Below are 22202 nucleotides of genomic sequence, written 5' to 3' on the forward strand. Positions count from 1 at the left end.
GAGCTTGGGGGGACGTCTCCCGAGGAGCCGTGGGGAGCGCAGCAGAACGGGTCAAAAAGCGAGCTCTTTCAAGGCCTTCGGCCAGATGCCGGAGGCCCCCGAGGGATGGAGGCCGGAGCCCGGAGGTGTCTGCGACCCTGGCCAAGGCCCCCCCCCCCCACGGCCAGATGGAGCCTCAGAGACTTTGGGGTTCTCACTGCCAGCTCCTTCCCGCCCTGCCCCCGGCTTTCTGGGCTGGGACTCAGCAGCCCCTTCCCTGCCTCAGGCGGCCACCCCAGAACCCCCGGAGCGGCCCTCGGCACGACTATCCGGCCCAGCCCCCCTCTCAGCAGGACCAGAGTCTGGACTTCTCCGTCCTTGCGCCCCCGGGATCGGCCCCGGCGCCTGTGGGGCCGTTCGGTCGTTAGGAACTAAAGCGCTCGTTGGCAGAAAAAGGTCTCTGGGAGCTCTGTTAGGGGAGCCCTTTCCCGGGCGGCCTCGTGGGTGGCGAGGTGTCACACACAGCCTTGTTTCACAGGGAGGGAAACAGTCTCAGCGAGGGGAGGGACCTGCCCTGGGGACAGAGCCAGCAGATCTCGGAGGCAGGACTTGAACCCGAGACCTCCTGGCTGGCTTTTCTGGCTAACCTTTGTTTACCGTGTCATACGGACACATACACACACGTCGCACTCTCAGTTACGGGATTGGTCAGACAGAACGCGGGGCATTCACAAACACCAGGTCATTTGCCACCGGGACGGCTTGGGAGGCGCCTCTGTATCACTCCTCATTCTGCAGGGGAGGGGTCTCCGGCAGGGGTTAGTCACCCTGCCCAGGACGGGGCGCCCCGTCTCTGCCCACAGAGCCCGCGGGGCTCCAGCCCCCCCCCCCGACTCCTCCAGGCCCAGTCAGGAGCTTCTCCTGGCCGGGCAGCGGCCCCGGTTCCCGGGCATGGAAGCTCCCTCTGCCCCACCTTCTGTCCGTGGGATGGTCGCCAGTCAGGGGCCCCAGGACAGGTCTGTGTGAGGGGACAGGCCCTCGTTCCTGGGCAGAACATCCTCCGCCTTCACCCCTGGCCCCCTGCCCTGTCCCCCTCACCCGCCAGAGACCGAAGACGTGCACGGCCTCCCGAACGGGCCCTCCGCTCTGGGGGGGGCCTCCACTTCAAGGGGGGGGTCCCTCCATCCAGACCCACCTTCTTCGGGAAATCTGAAGGGAATGACTCGCCCCTTGTGAGCCAGAGCCCGAAGCCCCCTCGCTGCCCCGCTCTCTCCCCCTCCCTGTTTTTCCTCCTCTTGGACCCTCAGACATCGCCACTGACCCTCGCAGTGGTACTCACGGCCGCCATGTGGTCCGTCCTGCCTGCCCAGCACAGAAAGGGGAGCGTGCCCAAAGCTCTGTCGTTTATGGCCGCTTTCAGCCCCCTCCCTCCGGGCTCCTGCCACAGGGAGACCCCTGATCAAAGGGGCACGGAAAAGTGATTGCAGCCGTCTGCCGTATGGCCTGTTGTGTGCGAGTGTGGGAGACTGTGCACGTGTGTCTGGGGATGAGTGTATGTGTGAGGGTGAAAATGTGTGTGAGCGGATGTGTGTGGGATGTGTGAGTGTGTGAAGGAGGATGGGGAGTGTCTAAACATGTACGTGAATGGATGAGGACGTGAGTAAACGTATAGGTGGGACCGTTGGGAGTATTTTGTGTGTGAGTGTGAATGTGAATGCAGGTGAGAGTGTGGGTGCGTGTGCCTGTGTGACCCACGTGTGTCATTGTATTATGTATGTGTGAGTGTGTGGTTGTGTGTGTGTGTGTGTGTGTGTGTGTGTGTGTGTGAGTAAGTACTCACTTGGGGGGGGTCCCTTCCCATCCCCCTTTTTCTCTCCCCCTCCCCACCTCCCTGGAAAGCTCGGCTCTCCCAGTGCCTAGGCACCTCAGTAACCGAGCTTGTCCCTGGAAAAGAGCTGAGAGAGTGCGGGTAGGGGGGGCTCCAGGCATGCAACATCATGGACTCCGACCCACCTAGCTGACACATCTACTGCCGAATTGCTCCACCCCCCTTTTTAAATTCTTTGTTAGAGAAGAAGATTCGCTGGGTGGGGGAGAGAGAAAGGTGGGGGAGCAGAAAGCAAAGCATGCTGGGAATCAATAGAAATTTATTTAAAATAGTCATGTCATATGATGGTTTCCAGTTATGTCAAGACAATTTTTAGCATTCATTTTTACAAAATTGGGAGCTCCTGTTTTTTCTCCCTCCCTGATCCCCCATAATTTACTGTTACATGAACTTACAATAAACATTTACCAATAAAACAGTTTACTGGGCAATAGCAGGGGCAGGATGCTCAGCAAGGATTGGTCCTGATGATACTGAGGGAGCCAAAAAGGGCTCCCTCATCTGAACTGCTCGGGGGGGTCCATAGCCCAACCTCAGAGACCACTGACTGGGTGGGGAAGTAGAGTCAGAGCCTGAGCTTTTAACTCCGAGAGACAACAAGGCCTTGATGGTGATCCCAGGGTTTTTCTCTGTATATCTCTCTCTGCTCTCTGTCTGTAGCCTCTCTCAGTCTCTATCTCTATGTCTCTCTCAATCTCTCTCAAGGATCCGCTTTGAGCCACCATGAGACCTGAATGGCCTCAGATGTTCGTTCTTCCCCAGCACATTTAATTCTGATTTGCTTTGTACACGTTCTAATCACTGCTGTAAAAGCTCTGTCCACACCTTCTGACCACGTGAAGGGAATATCCCTTTTGCTTGCACTTTTTAAAAGCTACTTTTTGAATTGAGCCGGGCGTTGTATTTTGTCAGAGGCCTTTGCTGCATCTGTTATTAGTTTGATTTGAACAAACAGTAGATGCTGATGTTATAAATATGCTGTAAAGATAAACAGGCCCCAGGAGCATAGGAAGTAAGTTGGTTGCAAGAAATGGGCACTTCACCCGGGGGTGGATCCTCCTGGGCGGAGATCTGTGCTTATAGACGAGGGAGTGAGCCTTTTATTTCTTATCCTGAAGTGCAAGGTTCCTCCCTCATCCCCCTCAATTGGCTGGGGATGGTGAAATTAGATTTCATGGTCCTCCCACTGCATGTTCCTCCTGGACATGTCCTCCCTCCCTCATCATAGAAATCATGTTCCAGAATGGCAGAAAACTCCCTCTTTGGGAAGGAGAAGTTCATATTGATGAATTACTAAGCATGTGCACTCAGAGCTTAGTTACCTTGAACCCACTTTTTTTAGGGGGCGATTTTTATCAGTTTATCAGTTCAGTGGCTCCACACCTTGTTTTGTACACTAACTCACTCAGCCGATGCGGCCTTTGTCAAAGTCCTTGCCCCATATGGAAATACAGCTCTCTTGTTGTTCACGCGTCCTCCCATGTTGATTAATATGTTCGATCACATCAATGGCTTCCTTGATATCGACGATCTGCTCATCCCTCTCTCGTGAAACCAGCCAGCCAGTAGCCACTGACTGAACAGTCCGTGCTCCTCTCAGGCCTTTGCCTGTAGCACTCTCTGTTTCCTCCATTCCCCGTGCTTGTACGATCGCTTCAGCACAGACTCCATTACATTGGCCACGTGGGGCTTTGGAATGGCATTTAGCCAGTTGTCTCACACCTGACTTGTTCTGACCGAAGCGGCTCAGAGTTCTGCCTGCTGCTCTCACAAGTCCCAGGAGGTTTGAATGTACTTCCCTTGAGAAACTACCTTGTATTCACTTTGGGTGTATTTTGTAGATCCTTATGAAGGCATCTTCCTTCCTTACTTATGAAGGTCAGTTCCTTGAGCGCAGGGACTGATAATTTTTTTCAGGTTCCGTTGCTCAGCATACTTGCTAAATGCTTGTGGATTATTGATATTTATCTGGTTGGTGTTTCATTGTATTCTGGCCCGGATTTATCAGGACTTTTTTTTCTCTTGCAGTGCGCTCACTCAGTTTTTCCAGCTGTTTCCAGAATACAGGAAGAATGATTTCTACGCCACTGGAGAGGTGAGTGAAAGTCCTGCTTTCTCATGACAATTTGCAATCGTTTCTCCTGCATCCCAGAATCCACCCTGGATCTGCCACTGGCTGCTCCCCTCCCACCTCCTGCTTCTTTCCAGGCCATCCCCACTTCTCTTCCTCTTTTCTTAGAATCTTCAGTTTCTCCACTCCTGCACCACTTTCCTATGAGAGGCCTTTCTTGACACCCTTTTTATGAGGATCAAAAAAGATAATGTTTGTATACTGCTTGGAACAGTGGCACATAGGCACTTAATAAATGTGCCTGATTGGTACCTAATAAATGTACCTGGTACATGGGTGCCTAATAAATGTGTCTGCTAAATAGGTGCCTAATAAATGTGCCTGGTGGATAGGTGCCTAATACATGTGCCTGGTGGATAGGTGCCTGATAAATGTGCCTGTGAGATAGGTGCCTAATAAATGTGCCTGTGAGATAGGTGCCTAATAAATGTGCCTGTGAGATAGGCGCCTAATAAATATGTATAGAAGGATTACACATATTTAACCCATATTGGATCACTTGCTGTCTAAGGGAAGGGATGGGGGGAAGGGAGGAGGAAAATTGGAATGCAAGGTTTTGCAAGGGTGAATATTGAAAATCATCTTTGCATGTATTTTGAAAATAAATAAGCTACTATTACAAATAAATGCGTAGATAAACACCTCCTATATGCTTGTTACCTTCCTATGACAGTGAGCATTTATTCAGGGCTTTAATGTTTGCCAAATACTTTACAAATGATATTTCATTTGATCTTGAGGACAACCCTGGGAGGCAGGTGCTATTATTGTCCCCATTTTACAGATGAGGAAAACTTGCCCAAGATCATGCAGGTAGTAAGTATCTGGGGCAGAATTTGAACCCAGGTTTTTCTGCCTCCCAGCACAGCTGCACCCCCTAGTTCCCTACCAAACTCCACAATCCCTAGTGGATGGGACTGAAGGAGGCAACGGCATGGGCAGGTGACACCGGACTCTTCCGCACTGGCTTAGATGGCAGTTGGGGGCTGCCCAGGTTTGGCTGTTTCACGCTCCTGTAATGTTTAGTTTCCATGGCTATGCGAGAAAAAAGCCGGGTTTTAGAATTACATTGCACATCCTTCCATCTAAGATAAGGGCTGGGGGCGCCAGCTCACCCAGGCCCTGGTCATTCATGGCGGGGTCTCCTGGGAACATGACTTCAGCTTATCACGGAGCGTCACTAGGCGCCTTCTCCGCCAGGGTCTCTGTACCCTACCCAGGCCAGGCGCCTTCAGGGAAGCTCCCCTTCCTTGCAGATCACACGGACACATTGTGAGAGAGTCTGACTGCCAAGTCTTGGACAGAGATTTTGGCTCGTCTCTTCTCTGTCTGCCTGGTGGTTTTGTGCGTGCAATTCCCTTCTGTGTGTGGGAAAGAATCTTTCAAAAAATTTTTAATTTTGCATTTTCCATTGCCAAGATTTGTGCTCACAAAGAACCCCATACCTTCAAAATGATTTAGTAAGATGAGGTCACCTTTGGGAGGATGGGGGAAAATGGCTGTTTTCTCCTTTCTACAGCACCATTGTCTTCCTGAGGAAAAAAAGTGTCAGATATTTAAATTGGGTGGATTTTTAAATTTTTTATTTAAAATTTAAAAAATTAATAAACATTTTAAAAATGTAAATTTTAAATTATTTTTCAATTCATAAAACAGTTGACAAATGTTAAATTTCTAATTCTCCCCATGAAAAAAGACAAAATAAAACCATTGTAATAAATGATCATAACTAAGCATGGCCTGGGTCCACAAATACATCTTTTTCCATACTTTGAGTTTGTCCCCTCTCTGTCAAGAGATGAGTATTATTCTTCATTGTCAGTGCAATGGAATTGTAGTTGCTCAGTGCACTGATCAGAGTTCCTAAGTCTTCCAAAGTTATGCATCTCTACAACAGTTGCAGTTGTATAAATTTTCTCCAGATTCTCCCCAATTCACACTGCGTCCGTTCATATAAATCTTCCGTCTTCCTTTTTCTTGAGACCAAACTGGACAATGAGTGTAGGGAAGAACCCCGCTTCTTAGGGACTTCTCCCTTCCTTCCAGGGGAGGCGATGAGCGTAATTCATGGCATGGCTGTGAGTCTTCCACATCAGACAGAGGCCGGGAGAGCCGACGCTGGGGCACACTGAGCCCTCACCGGCCGTCGCTTTTAGGGCGGCCTTTGTTCACCCCAGATGGGGAGGGCCTTCTGCTCATGGTGAGCAGCTGTTGAGGTCCCTGGCCAGATTCCTGGTAGAAGCAACAGGAGCATCCAGTTCATTCCCCCTTGGCAGACAGTGGAGAGCAGTGGAAAAACCACTCAGGATGCACTGGTCATTCTGGACCCTTTTAAGGACTGTGTGTCTTAGGGCACCAAATCCTAGGTTTTGTAGGAGAAGAAAGCTGATCTCACCATCCACTGACAGAGAGTCCTGCAGGGTGGCGGTAAAAACGCTTTCCGGGCAGTCTTGTGGCTCTGTTTTTATCTGTAATGAGCAGGTTTGGCGTCAAAACTCAGATAAAATGGCTACATTCTGACTTAGAAAACCACAAGTTCCCATCTAGGCCGGATTGTGTTTTTGCTGAACATCCCAGCCCAGTTCAGACTGCCTTCCTTCTGCAGGCGGCTCAAGGGGACACCTGTGATGTGGACACATTTTGGGTCCCCTCCAAGTCTGACCGGAAGGCCTCCGTGATCATCCATCTTGCTGGTGCTTGTTTTGTTTAACTGCCTTGGGTAGGAGAGTGAGTTCTGGGGAGGGCTGCTGGGAGGTCACCAGAAACATGAAGGGTTCCCGGTTAATATTATGGGGATTGCTGAAGATGCTGTCAGGCTAGTGAAGGACCTGGGGGGAAGGTGAAGGAACCTCTCCCTTCCTGAGTCTGGGCATCTCTCAGCAGTCCTGGAGCCCTGAGATTTGTCTTTGTGACGAAGGGTCCACTTCACTAGGAGAGAAACAGAAAGTTTACCTAGAGAGCTTTTTAGGAAAAGAAAAAAACAGCCCACGAGAGGAGGCAGAACATCCTCAACCTCCCGTTCCTGCGGGGCCAGCGGAGATGCTCAGAGCCAGAATTTATTAGCGTCTGCTTTCAAGCTGTTCGGAGGAGAATGAGTAAACATCTTTGTCTCCTTTCCATCTCCCCTCCCTCCTGCCCCAAATACCAACTGGAATTAATTTTCTCTAAAGCGAGACAAATGTGTCTGGTAAATCACCCCTCCTCCAGGCATGAAAAATCAACTTCAAAAAGGGGAACAAGCTGCATTTAATTCCCATAATTAACTTTCTTTAAAAGTGTGAGCCCTTCTGAGCCAGGCACCGGGCTGGCTCTTTGAGCTCATGGGGCAGAAAGCACTGGCCGGGGGAGGGGTCTTGGCACCGAGGTGACCCTGGCCCAGCCCAGCAGCAGGGAGGGGCCCCCCAGTATCCCTGATCCTGGGCTTTGGGAACATTTGGGTGTGGGACAGATCCCTGAGTCATGGCGAGGGATCCCACTCATCTTGGTGGGATTTGTGGTTAAATCTGGGTGGGACCTCCCCGTCCACACAAGGCGACAAATACGCTCGACAAGCGATTCTGTGAGTGGAGTACAATTGGGGACCATAATAGCCAAGACTTTTCACTAATTTCAGACGGTGATTTTAATTGGGAACTCTGCATTTTAATCACCTTGTGGATAACATTAATCGTAATGATGTTAATAAGAACAATTATCATTCATACGATGCTTCAAGTTTGCTTTGCTTAGTTTTCTCATTTGCTCTCTTAGCAGCTATTATTGAGCAGCTCCTTGAGGTGGGGGATTTTCTTTTCTTTTTCCTTTTCCAAGAATTTAGCGCAATACAGGAACACAGCAGGTGCTTAATAAAGGAGTTGCTGACTCGACATATTCTGTTCTCTGCTCTCAGGCCGTCACCACATTAAAAGAATCTGATATATTAATACCTGTGGGGTGATTGATACACAGCATGGAATAACGGTGGGTAGCTGATCTCAGGGGCCAAGAGTTGGGTTCCAGACCTGCCTCTGAAACATTCTGATTGGCAAGTCCCCTCTTCAATCATCTCTCCTGGGGAGGCCGCCTGACCTTCAGTAACTTCACCAAGTCCTCGCAAGGGCACAATATGGTCTTGGTATCCTCCACCAGTTTGGTGACCTTCCTCCCAGTCCCTCAGAGGTTGCGGCTGATGTACAATAGGGCTGCCAGGCTCCCCTAACCAGACACTCCCTCCCCTGATTAAATCAGAGTTTTGGTTCCCCACCTTCCTCCCCAAAAGTCATTGATAACTTGCTTGTTCACCATGTAATCTGAGCAACTCTCCGAGCCTCAGTTTCCTCATCTGTTAAAATGGAGTCAGTAACACTTGCCTCCTTCATCGGGCCAAGTACTTTGTAAACTTCAGGTGCAAGATAAATGCTGCTTGTAATGGCTCCTCCCCTTTGGACCGTGTCACGTTGGTAACAGCAGGATTTCAGGCAGGCAAGAAGGGCAGATATTTGGGGCCAGAAGCTGCATTCTGTAAATCTGTTGTAAATACTCCAAGGCCCTCAGTCCTGGCCTTCAGGACCCCCGTGTAGCCTCAGGGACTTTTGGAATTAGGTGGAGCCTTGAGTTTGTTTGCTGGCAGTCTCTGAGTTTAATCTCTTGGGACTCTGGGTCTGTCTGATCTGCGGAGAGATGGTTATTTTTCAGCTTTCTCTGCCATTGCGCTGCCTTTCCCTTCTTGGATGTGACTCAGTAGTACTCTGTGCCCCATTGGGGGTTCTCTGGGCAAAGATACTGGCGTGGTTGGCCATTTCCTTCTCCAGCTCATTTTACAGAAGGGGAAACTGAGGCAAGTAGAATCTAGGAAGTGTTAGAGGAAGACGCATCCTTCTAAGCCCAGTGCTCTGTGCTCTATGGCATCACCCATTGCCTTTCAATTATTTCTGGGTGACTGGGTGAACCCTCCTATCCTGCAGATGAGAGAGCTTAGACTTCTTGCCCAAAGTCTCTAGCAGGGCAAGAGCTGGAACATAGACCCTGGGACTTGCACCCATTATTCCTGGCATCATAGACTTAAAGGTGGATGGAAACTTGGGAGCCAGATGCTGCCATCTTGCCACTCAGTCAGCAAGCATTTATTAAGTGCTTACTGGGTGCCGGGCACTAGGTACCAGGAGCTGGGGATACAAAGCAAAGCCCACTGGGAGACACAAGCTGCAGACAAATTAAATGCAGGCGCCATGGGGTGGGGGGGGGGGAATGGCCCCAGCAGTGGGTCATTTTACAGCTGAGGGCAGGGTAGAAGTGACTGGCCCTGAGGTCCCCCACTGGGAAGCCCCAAAGGCAGGGCCGAAACCTGCTTCTTCGGAGCTCTTTGCCTCTCCAGGATGCTCTCAGCAGAATAAATCTCATTTCTCCAAGAGTCCATCGGAGCTGGCGCTCCGGGGTCTCTGGAGCTCATTTTCCTCAGGCAAATCCCAGCTTCTCTTTAAAAATGAGATCCCTGGGGATTTTTGCTCTTGGGGCTGGGCAAGAGTCTTCATCATAATGATGGAGAGAGGGAAAGCAAAGGGAAGTTCCAACCCCAGAAAGGCTCGAATCCCTCGCAGTGCAGTTTCCTTCTTAAGGCTGAACTTCTGCTGAGTTTTATTAGATGCATTTCAGGGCTGTTTTGACTTTGGAACTTGGGACAAATTGCTCTTTTCTATTATGTCGGGCAGCCCTTGCCAAGTTTTCTTTAAGCATAGAAAATGGAGTGTTGATTTTTGAGAAGGAATATCACGAAAATGGAGCTCTAGGTCACAGCCCACAGATATCAGGGGGACACCTGGAAGGGGCCGAGTGGGGAGGGCCTTAGGGTTGTCATCGAATTGTAAAATCTCAGAGCTGGAGGCAGGGAGGTCAGCAGCTGTCCAGACCTCCCCAGCCCGGAGAAAGAATCAGTCTAGTCAGGTCATTCGTGAAGTACCTACTATGGGCCAGGTGTAGTGCTAAGAGATGGGAGTGCAACTACAAGTTAGAGAGACAGCTCCTGCTCTCAAGGAGTGTACCTTCTAATGGAGAAGAACAGAGCAGAAAGGGGGAGAATGGGAGGGACTCCCTGTAGAGGAATAATAGAAAAGAATATAGCCAAGGTGTGACCCTGGGGGCTCTCCTCGGAGACTACAAGTTGGGGGGCTCCGTCACCTCTTGCGACAGCCCATGCTGACTTGTCAGGGCCTGTCTCCGCCATTAAAATATGAACTCACTATATATTTAAAAATAAATTAATAACAAATTAAATAAATAAACTAATTTTCATGAATTTTAAACTATATAGTGAGAAGTTAACATTTTAATGGCAGGGACAGGTCTTGACAATAGAGTGTCTATGAGGAATCAGAGAGGAAGGAGTCAAATAGGTCCCACAGGTTTTGAGCATGGGATTGGGGAGGGTTTGGGGGACGTGTCAGAGGGAGGAGAGAGCCCTGTGGGACCTGGAGGGGATCTGGCAAAGGAGACAGAGGAAGAGGGTCAGAGAGGGGGAGGAGAAGCAGGAGAGACCCCAGAGAGAAGAAAGTGAGCCTTCATGTCTGGGGCGGCAGAGATCAAAAAGAACGAGGACAGGAGTCACAGTGCAAATGCTGACCTGTGTGGTCTCTAGAATTCCACACGTTTAATTCCTACTGGATTTGCAGAACTCAGAGACCCCCGCAGCCTGTTCAGCTAAATTGTCCAGTGACACCTCTTCGATCTTATGTTTATGGAGAAAGATCAGCTTCATCCAAATGAAATCAGTCAAATTTAACCAGCATTTGCTAAGGACTTTTCTTTCTACAGAATGGCAGAAAGTCAGATGCTTTCTAGCTATATGGCTCTGGGCAAACTATTTAACTGCTATTTGCCTCAGTTTCCTCATCTGTAAAATGGGATCATAATAGCACCTGCCTCCCGGTGTTGTTAAGAATATCAGATGAGTTAATAACTGTAAAGTCCTTAACACAGTTCCTGGCACATAGCAAATGTTATATAAATGTTGACTGTCATTATTATTGTTATTATTGTCTTTTTTATTATAGCTTTTTATTTACAAGCTATATGCCTGGGTAATTTTTCAGCATTGACCCTTGTAAAACCTTTTGTTCCAATTTTCCCCCTCCTTCCCCCCATCCTCTCCCCCAGGTGGCAGGTTGACCAATACATGTTAAATATGTTAAAGTATATCATTATTATTTTTATTAAACATTTATTGACTGCCTCTCTTCTAGACTTTTCAGGGAGGGGACAGTATGAATAAGCAGTAAATTTTCTTAAAACTTTCCTGGGGTGAATTACTCTGAGCAAAGTGCTTGGAGAAAGATATCTCGCTGTGAGGGAAGAGCTGTTGAGTTTAAAACATTAAAAAGGTCCAGTTTCTTGCTTCTAAACCCTACTTCAGTTCTTCAAGGGACCAATGATCTAATCACTTGAGTGTGTCCCTGGTCCATTGGTGAAGGTTGTGACTCACTGGTACCTTCTTATCCCATGTGGCTCATGCCTGTAATGTCCTACAACTCTTCCCTAGAAGACCTATCCCATTAAGAGGCATTCCAGGTGACCTTTTTCCGTTCCATGACCCGGGATTGTAGCCTTCCTTTTTGACTCCATGACCGGGCTGTCCCATTTTCCCATCACGTATCTGCCCAGCCGATGTCTCTTGTATACAAATCACCATTAACCCCTTACGCCTATCCCACAACTCCTTTCTCTGGCATTGTTTGGTTCACTGCAATTTTGATTTTTGGGGGTCTGATTTACAGCCGTGTGGGAATGCATAGCTTAAAAAATCAGTGCTATCTTCTGTTTTTACATCACCTTCACTTCCAAACCATCCCCCTTCTGTATCTATCCCTTATAACAGAATAAAATAGGGGGTCCAAATGTCAGCTGAGTCAGACACACCCCTGCCCACATCTTCAGAGTGGCCAGATTTGGTCAGTAGAAACATCAGGTTTGCTTTCATCTGTGTTCTTTCCATTTACATTTTTTTTTTGCTGAGACAATTGGGGTTAAGTGACTTGCCCAGGGTCACACAGTTAGGAAGGTGAGGTCCATTTACATTTTGTAGTCACGGGGTGTGCATATTGTATTCCCCTTCCTTCTCCCTCATTCTGAATTCTTCATAGCTGTTGGTTGTTTCTTGTGAGTCACTATCAGCCAGAGGATGTCTGGGTGAATCTGGAAGCCTGGGACTGTATCCTGAGGGTGACTGGAGACCTCACCCTGAGAAGGGAGATTAGTGGACACTTTGGGGCAGAACCACAAACTGGGGTCTGCTTCCCCTGATTCCTGCTGGGCCCGTCTGGCGGTACCAAGGATACTGGAAGTGCAGGTGATGGGGCATCTCTCCTCACTCTGCCAGGGAAAGCTTCCCAGCCAAACACATGGAGAAATCACCAGAAAAATCTCCATGTAGGGGAGAGCTCTCAGTCCCCAGGCAGCTGAGCAGTGAGAAAGTTGGCTGGGGAACAAGATGCTTTTTTCCATATGCTGAGTCCTGTTGGTCTCCTTTTGTTCTTTCCCTGTGCAAAAGAAATAGGAGCCTTTTAGGTGAGGGAAAGCCCTCCTTCTCCCCCTCCTTTCTTTCCCCAAATTGCTGCAGTGTGGTCTTCGGATTACATGACACATGGTCTAGAAATGTCTGGGAGGTGGCGGTGTTGACCACAACGCGGAGGATCCAGCTTTTCTCATCCATTAATTTTGGGGACCAGCCCCACTGGAACATCACACCTCTGCCCTCCCGGGAGGGAATTTCCCAGGACTCGGCGAAGTTAACGGGCCCCCATCCTCTCCCTGCGGCGTCTCGTGCTGGTCACGTCCGTGTGGGCTTTTCCCCTAAATCCTGCCGAGGTTTCTCATCAGTTCTAGGGACCTTCCCTCTGGGTTGTTTGGAAAAGTAGATGATATATCTGGGTCAGCTCATTTGCGCTCCTCCCTCCTCAGCTCTCGGGGTGACTCCATCAAAGGTTATGGCTCAGCAGGCTGCCCCGAGCTTAGTCTGACCTTAGCCCATAGGGGCTTCCTCAGCTTAGCTCCTCCTGGGAGATGGGGCGGGTTGGGGGGAAGTGAGAGAGATGCTGATCTGAAGGCGGCGACGCTTGTGGACTTTCCCAGTTCCTTTGACTCTATTTCAGCAAAAATTCACAGCAATAACCGGACGGGCAAAACAACGGGCCATGTCCCTTGTGCTTGGGGCCAGCCCATCGGCCTGAGCACCGTATCAGGCCTTTGTCCTTTTGCATCAGGCTAGGTCACTGGGGGGCTGTGGACCACTGATGCCGGCCCAGCCTTCTAGGTATCTCCACCATTCGGGGAAGTGTTCCTGGGCACGAGCCCCTGTACCTTATGAAATCTAATGAGAAAGGATGAGAATGCAGGAGGAAGGTAATTGTATCCATTTCTCCGTTATTTTTTTCCTTCTAAACCTCACTAAGAAATGGAGCCGACACGGCGTAACTGCTAACACATGTGCAATTCCTGTAAGAGGAGACTGCTTCCATTAGAGCCTTATTCTTTGACACTGGCTTTTTCCTTTCTTTCTTTCTTCTTTTTTTCCGGAGGGGGTTGATTGAATCTTGACTGCAGACATGAAACCAGCTCTTCTCAAAAGCACCAGTGGCAGGGGGCTAATAAGCTTGATGTGGATTTTGTTGAAACATGTAAGACAGGAGAGTCAGACAGTGCCCATAATTACAAGTTCCTTTAAGTCCATTTTCATTGTGCTTTTTTCACATCTGGATAATTAACAGGGCATTACATCCTCCCAAGAATATTTTTACAAGTCCAATATGCTGTTAACATGATTCCCATTACTATTAGGCCGTTCCAGACATCGTATAGTAAGTATCTCACAATGATAGCAAAACAACAAGATGAAACTCACTCCTTTGTGATATAAAGCTTTGGAGGAGAACAGCAGGAATACATCACGGACCGAAGCCCGGGCCCTTGGGATTCTTTTCCTAACGCTTAGGTTGGCTTCTGTAAGGTGAAGCTGTGGTATTTCTTGTCACCGTTGGGATCAGTAAGATCCTCCAGTATGAAAAACTGAACTATCTTCGTAAACTTGAGATTAAAGACAAATTCTCTTTGCTTCTCTTCCTCCTTTTCCTCTTTCTCCTTTTTCCCTTCTCCTCCTCTTCTTCCTCCTCCTTTTTTTCTTCTCCTCCTCCTTTTTTCCTTCTTCTCCTCCTCTTCCTCTTCTTTTTTCTTTTCCATGTCCCTACATGTAGAATGTCTGCCACAAAGAGCACTAGATTTGAATTCTGCACCTATGTCCAAATCCTACCTCTAACATTTGTCATACCTTGAGGGCCTTGGACGGGATGCCAATTTGCAGCTCCTGTGATTGTTGATCTGGTTTCTGGTCAGTCACACTTCTCAACACATCCTCGACAGGGGCTTTGATGCTGTTGCGGCACTTAGGAACCCCAAACCCCATCAGATGGTCGATGTTAAGTTACCGAGTTCATGGTTTTCCTCGGACAGCTGCCAGCCATATTGTTGGAGCTCCCATAATTCATTAATGAAGGCACAAAGAGAATTCATCTGGATTCACTGTTGTGATTTAAAAGGAAGATCCGCTTTGGTTTGTTTTTGTTATGGGATAGTTTAAAATCAGGCTTCCCCTTCTGTCCCCTGGCCAAATGCTAAAAGGATATTATTCATTCATCCAGCATTTATTAAAAGCCACCTGTGTACAAGGTACTATATGGTAACCTACTTCTTGAATGCTTTCTTCACGTGAAGAAAGTCTAAGTATTATTATCTCCATTTTACAAATGAGGAAGCTAAGGATCTGAGAAAGGAGCTGCCCTGCCCGAATTTACACAATTAGTAAATATCAAAGAAAGAATTTGAACTCAGCTTGTGTGATTCCAACCCGGAGGCCTGGATTTGAATTTTTGCCTTCAGTTTCTTTTCTTTGCAAACATGGGCAAGTTATTTTATCCTTCTGAGTCTTATTTTCTTTAAGAAAGCTTTTAAAGAGTTAAGAACGTAAGCATTAGAGATTGAGAGTGACAGTGACAGAAAGTCAAAGACAATTTCAGAGTAGTAGTGCCAGAAGGGATTTAAATTTTTTTTAATTCCATTTTTATGTTGTTTTTACTTCACTTTATTTTCAAATACATCCCTCCTCCCTTTCCTACCCTGTGACAAATCCCTTGTAACAAAGAGTGAAAAAGAAAGAGAAAAGAGACAGTAAAATGAACGAGCTCATCATCTGAGTCTGATTGTGTATTCACTGCTCCATCTTCCTGGCCTTCAACCTCTGCCCACAAGAAGAGCACTTTCCCATCTCATCTTTGGGGCCAAGCTTGGCCATTAGATAAAGTGACCGCTGGCATCCTGTCCATTTTTCATCAGCCTCCCGCCATTTTAGCCCATCCAGTTACTGAAAAGCAGAGATGGAGAACTTGAAACGAGAGTGTAACAGGTGTATGATGGCAGAGAGTCACTGGCCAATGGTGATGCAGCCATGGAGATCATAGCTTACGTTTCTGTCGTCACTTCTTCCAGACACCAGGCGGAGTCTCCTAAGTCATCTTCCTGGCTGGGAATGTGATAGTAGAGAGGACTGTTACATTCTAGTCCCTGTCTGGCACTAGCTCTTCCCTTCTGCCTCTGCCTTCTGCCTCTGACTGGCCATCTTATATGGCCCCACGCCGAGGAGCATTCAGAGACAAAGGGAGCATGGTGGGACAGTGGAAAGTAGAATCATAGAAGTTAGCCCAGATCTTGCTTGCAATTCCCTTGGACATGGAAGCCTCATTTTTCCTCATCTATAAAATGGGTGCTGGTCTCCAGCCTTCCTTCCCCTTAGAAGCTACAGTTCTAAAGTAATCAGCAAGCATACTTTGGAAGAATCCACTCTCATCCAGGTGCTGTCATCGAGAAAGAGAGACAAAAAGGGCCTGCCTTCCTCCTGCCCGCAAGAAGCTCACCTTCTTTTGCTAAGATGGAACTTAAGAGAAGTTTTTAAAAAGAGCATTTCAATATATGATATGGAAAAGAAAGCTAATTTGTCCTTGTTTTCTACTTACCTAGCCTATCAGTCATGTGAACATCTTCAGTTTTAGATCTGCTGTATTAGATTGGGAGCATTTCTAAATAAGCCTTCCACCTTCTATAATACCTGTTCTCTTTAGTCTTATGCAGGGAAATATGTGCCTGCCATTGCCCATTACATCCATCTCCTCAATCCCACAGCCAAGGTCAAGATCAACTTGAAAGGTGTTGCTATTGGCGATGGCTTTTCGGATCCAGAAACAGTGAGTCTTACCTTTTCCTTCCCCTGACCCCCCCTTCTATTGTGATTCAATAGGAAGGGAAATCCTCTTTAATTAGATGGAATGCTTTCTGAAGTTACAGTGCTAACTTGATAAAAGGAATTAATATTTCCCAGTTGACATTTTAATGCCTTTATATCTTTAATTTTTGCCAAATGTTTCATGGCATCAAGCTGCTGGAGTGTGTGTGTGTGTGTGTGTGTGTGTGTGAGAGAGAGAGAGAGAGAGAGAGAGAGAGAAAGGCAGAGAGAGACAGAGAGAGAGAGACAGACAGACAGACAGAGACAGAGAGAAAGAGAGAGATAGAGACAGACAGAAGGGAGAAAAAAGAGAGAGACAGAGAAAGAGAGAGAGAGAGAGAGAGAGAGAGAGAGAGAGAGAGAGAGAGAGACAGAAGGAAGGGGGAAAGAGAGAGAGATTCAAAGTGTTGATTGTTGTTGTAACATCTTGGTTGATGTTAGTTGATCTGGTGTTGAAAAAATAATTTTCCCCAATATCCTCTCATCTTTTTTTGAAACCTGCTGTTGTCTGCCTGCTGCCTCAGATCATAGGAGGCTACGCAGGATTCCTGTACCACATCGGTTTGTTAGATGAGAAGCAGAAAAAATACTTCCAGAAACAATGTGCTGAGACCATCAAGTACATCAAGGAGGAGAACTGGAAGAAAGCCTTTGAAGTATGTACCCAAGGGCCCCAAATTGCCCCTGAATAATCAAAAGCAGCTGAGCAAAGTAGGGGTCATGGGGAAGAAAAGGGAAGGGGGTTTGGACCTTTCTCATTAAAGATGGCGCCCACGATGCCGTGGAAGGGATGGACAGAGAGGGAATCCCAAAAAGTGCTGTCCACGTTTCTCTGTCTTATGGCCTGTGACTGCCTTGGAGTATTTATATCATCCAGTGTTTGCTGAGCAAACTGCTTCGATGCCTCTTAATGCTTTGTATGGTCCCCAAGGCACAACCTAACACTTGAAAATCAGGAAAACTGTAGCCTAGGACCCGGAGGCGTGTGCTTGAACATACGCTGTAAACGCTGGATCTGTTAACAAGGATCCAGCCTCAGGTAGGATTTGTTGGTTTACACGTGTCCCGTGTCCCCAGTGTCATTAACAAAGATGGTTAAAAATGTAGCAGACGTGGCCTTGACACAGAGATCTGTCACCATTCTTGTTTGTCATTATTTTTAAATGCTGTTTGACATCAGCTGTTTTTTTTTTTTTATTTTTTTTATTTTAACAATGTGAATGACCTTTGGGATTTATTTAAATTCAAGGAGAGAAGTACTTTAGTTATAGGATTTTTACAATGCGAAGAAGAGTAATAACGTGCAAAAAAATCAAATGTCTGTGGAAAATAGATTATATTTTAACGGCTCCCTTTAGAGCATTCTTCCCATAATCTAATCCGGTCTTATGCAGTGAGCATTTATTAAGCATCTATTGGGGCTGAAGTACTACAGAAGTTACTGGGGCTCTGAAGATCAAATAAAAACCAGCTCTCTGCCCTCGTTACATTCTGCTCGGGAGAGAAAGGAAGGCGCAGCGTGTAGGCAGACAAGTGGATGATGATTTGGAGGTTACATTAAACATATTAACATTAGTTAGCGCATGTAGAACAGGATTTCAATGATTTTATTTATTTATTATGGCTTATCTGACCCTCTGCCTCCTGGGATTAGTCTTGTTGGGCCTGATGCCTCAAACTCAGGGTGTTCTTGGGATGGCACAAAATGTATATATCGGTGGTGAGTCCCATTGAGGCCCAAGTAGCCGGTGTCAGATGCCCTGAGAGAAAGATGGGCAACACAGACTTATCTCCAGCTCTATAAAAGGGTGAACTTCTTAAGTTGCAAGCCCATTGTGTGTCACAATTCACAGAAACTCAAGTAAAACTGAGGTCCCCCCAAAATGCCTGTGGGGCCTTTGACCACTGGACACTGGCTAGAAGACTCTAGTCCTTTTAACCTGTTAAAATATCACGTGTGTTCATAGTGTCACAAACCTGGTTTTGTTGTGTGGCTTATGGAAACAGGAGGGGGCTGCTCTGATGGCTGGAGCCCATCAACTTACAGGCCGAAGCCTTCCCAACACAAGGTGGTCTGGGAGACACAAAGACTTGTGGTTTCCTGACATCGGAAGAACAAAAATGTTATTTATTTAGCCCAAGAGTTAGAAGCAGCCCAACAAGACAGGAGGGGCCCTGGAGTTGGAGTCAGATGGTCCGGATTCCAGTCTGCCTTTGCCATTTGCCATCTGGTGATCCTGTGAAAGCTTGTGTTGTCTCTGGGCCCTATTACCCCATTTTCACTAGGGTCGGACTTAGTGGCTTTTTTGGCTCTTTCTGTCTCTGGATCTCTAAAATGAGGCTGGACCAGATCTAGCTCTAAATCCATAATTTTGGAAAAATCAAGCTTTGAATGAAATTAATTTGTTGTTGTTGACTTATGTGTGACACTTCATGTCCTAATTTAGGGTTTTCTTGACAAAGACTGGAGCGTTTTGCTATTTCCAGCTCATTTTACAGAGAAGGAAACTGAGGCAAACAGGCTGCAGTGACTTCACCCAGCTAGCTCCTGAGGCCAGATTTGAACTCAGGAAGATAGGGCTTCCAGACATTAGACCCCGTGCTCTATTATGCCACCTAGCTGCCCAATTAAGCAGATGTACCGGCTTATTCCCAGAAGCTACGAGGGTTTCCATCATATTAAAAATAAGAATTTTTGGCCACTCCCCCCAGGGTTTAAGAGTACGGAAGTGGCTACCACCACGCACATTCCCATCACGTCTATGGGATAAGTGCATCCTTTCCGGATTTTTTTTCACTGACTCGGAGGCCGGTTTTTAACGTGCCTTGATGGCAGAAGAAGGGACGCTGGTAGCCCGAGTGCTGGCACAGCAGCATTCCCCTGTGGCTTAGGGAGGAATTAGGCGAGGGTCACATAGTCAGCGTGAAGGAGGAGGGCCTTCCTTGGTCTCCCAGGCCTGAGGCTCCTTCATTACGACACATTAGTGGACGAAGAGTTTGTCCCTCTGACCTGCACGTGTCTCACCCATTCTTCTCTCCTCTCCCTAGATTTTTGATAACCTGCTGAACGGTGACTTAACAAGTTCTCCTTCGTACTTCCAGAATTCTACAGGATGTTCTAATTATTTTAACTTTTTACAGTGTCAGGTAATTACTTCCTTCATTGTTAGAGCTACAAATAGTCGTTTTGCACATTTAGACTTTTAACAAAGGTTGTGTATTAGAAAGGGGACTAGATTTGGAATTGGGGGAGACCCACCTGCATCTGCATCCCCTCTCTTACGCTTATATTATTTCTTCTCATGGACTCTGAAGTCCAGCCAGACCGGCCCTGCTGGGGCTCCTTACAAAGGGCATCCCAACCCCCAGAGCCTTTTCCTAAGTCTCCCCTCTGCCTGGAAGGTCTTTCTTCCTCACTTTGACTTAGAATCTATCACTTTCTTCCAACCGAACCCAGATACCACCTTCAATACGTGGCCTTTTCTCTCTGCTCCCTTTTCCCAAACTTAGGGTCTTCCCTATTGTTTAGTTGCTTCAGTCGTGTCTGATGTGACCCCATTTGGGGTGTTCTTCACAAAGAGGCTGGAGTGGTTCACCGTGTCCTTCTTCAGCCCATTTTATAGATGGCAAAATTTAGGCAAACAGGGTTAAGTGACTTTGTCCAGGGTCACACAGCTGGGAAGTGTCCGAGGCTGGATTTGAACTGAGAAAATTGAATCTTCTTGACTTCAGGTGCAGTCCTCTGGGCACTACGTGCCACCTAGCTACCCAAGAAAACACTACTGCCTTTTGTTTACTTTGCTTATACGTGTGCACGTGTAAGCTGATAGTATGTAAGCCTCTCTTGTGTCCCCTCTGCCCAACAGAATGCCTTGGATATACTGTCCACTCAGGGTTTGAGGGAATTATTATTATTATTACTATTATCATTAGAGAGTAATCTGACACAAAAGCTGGTACACTTACTTAGGCTTCTTTTCCCTTTATATTCAGGAACCAGAAGAAGAAAAATATTTTGGGTATTTTCTATCCAAGCCAGAAGTGAGACGAGCCATCCATGTGGGCAACTTGACTTTTCATGATGGTTCTGAAGTGGAAAAGCACATGTGGGCAGATTGGTTCAAGTCGGTGAAGCCATGGTTAACCGAGATCATGAATAACTACCGGGTAAGGGAAGCGTTCCACTTAGGGCCCATTTCAGGCCTTTCTGAAATCACCCAGGACAAGGATGACTTTTGTCTGAAGGCGTATTTTTAGTTTACATCCTGCTGTTTCTTTCTCTTTTATGGTATTTCAATCAAACAAACCAACCACAAACTTTTGATTTTTTGGAATTAAATGCTACTCTTTCCTTTAATTAAGCTTTCCCTTCCCTTTCCCTCTCTCCTGGATGTTTTGCTTAGAAAGCTTGCTCAGCCGGGACGCCACATAATTCTCTCAGGAGTGCCGCCATACTTGGCGGTTAACGCGGATTCATCATCTCAGTATCATCATCCTTAGCTCTTTTCTCTCCCAGGCTTCCATTACCAATCAGTTGCCAAGTGGGATCGATTTTATCTCCACAGTATCTCCCATATGCAACTTTTTCCCACTATCCTTCTTTCCTAGACCCCTGGCTCCCAGTCATTCCCTCTCCAATATGTTCTCCATACATTTACTGGTGTTATTTTCTTACAGAATAAATCTCCCAGTGGTGTTCTTCTGCTCAAGAAAAATCAGTGAATACTTACTTATTCACTTGAGACAGGAAATAACCCCCCAGCTTTTCAATTAAAGCCCTTTAAAATCTGGCTAAACTCTTCTTGTATTACTCTGTCCAGACATTCTGGCCTACTTGATGTTCTATGAATTTAGCATCTTTTATCTCTGCCTTTTTCTTCCCTTTCCTGTCCCTTCTATTTCACGTAGACACATTTCTTGTCCTCTCCAGTATGTTTCCTGAGAGTTGAGATTCTTGGGGTTTTTTTTCCATTTATCATGTCCTTAACACAACACTCTGCATATGCAGGGAAAGAATTGCAAGAAGATAAATTTTAATTCAATATAAAAGAAACTTTCTGATGATTAGATCTGTTCAAAAGTGGTATCATCCACCTCGGGAGATAATGGACTGCCTTCCGTTAGAGGCTTCCACCAAAAACTTATTTATTTCTTTTCGTTGGGAATGTTGTAAAGAGGATTCCCGAGTAACTATAGTTGGACCATATCTCCTCTGTGGTCCTTCTCAATGTGAAATTCTAGGATTTTACTCTTTTGTAGTGAAATGGAATGGAATTTCTCTTCTCATTATTTCTTCCTAGTGTTTGTAAGCACCCTATAGAAACGCTGATGAATTTTATGGAATCGTTTTGTATTCTGAAACCATACCACTGTATTAATCTCAGTTTCTTCACTAATCTCTGAGGTTTTCTGAGTACATCATCATGCTGTTTGCAAATAAGGCCAGTTTTGTGTTCTTTGCTAAGGTTCATAAGTTGGATTTTGTTCTCTTATCTCTAAAACTATCTCAAGTAACAGTGAAGAGGGGCGTCCCTACTTTACCCCTGTTTGTACTTGGAAATCTTTTAGTGTTTCTCTACTACAAGAGTGCTAACTCTCAGTTTTAAATACTTTCTATGCTTCTTTTTATTTTTTTGACACAATTTGGGTTAAGTGACTTGCCCAGAGTCACTGTTAGGATGTGTTAAGTGTCTGAGGCTAGATTTGAACTCAGGTCCTCCTGACTTCAGGACTGGTGCTTTATTTACTGCGCCACCCAGCTGCCCCACTTTCTATACTTTTGATACCACTAAAGAAGGGCCTTTCTATGCTAACCAGTGCTTTTTAGGATTTGTAATATAAATGTATATTGAATTTTTAAACCTTCTTATGCAGCTATTATGCCCATTTAGTTATTGCCATCTTTGTTT

General features: G+C 46.7%; 1 protein-coding gene across 1 annotated transcript in view; it reads left to right on the forward strand.

The window, feature by feature from the left end:
• The window catches only part of CPVL (carboxypeptidase vitellogenic like), a 100042-nt gene that overhangs the window by 32617 nt on the left and 45223 nt on the right, over positions 1 to 22202 (forward strand). Inside the window, exons 7-11 of the mRNA XM_031940511.1 lie at positions 3896 to 3962; positions 16133 to 16255; positions 16818 to 16949; positions 19342 to 19440; positions 20287 to 20460. Coding sequence (XP_031796371.1) covers positions 3896 to 3962; positions 16133 to 16255; positions 16818 to 16949; positions 19342 to 19440; positions 20287 to 20460 — 595 coding nt within the window. The remainder of the gene's footprint in view (positions 1 to 3895; positions 3963 to 16132; positions 16256 to 16817; positions 16950 to 19341; positions 19441 to 20286; positions 20461 to 22202) is intronic.

Source organism: Sarcophilus harrisii, chromosome 5, assembly GCF_902635505.1.
Source record: "Sarcophilus harrisii chromosome 5, mSarHar1.11, whole genome shotgun sequence".
Lineage (NCBI taxonomy): Eukaryota > Metazoa > Chordata > Mammalia > Dasyuromorphia > Dasyuridae > Sarcophilus > Sarcophilus harrisii.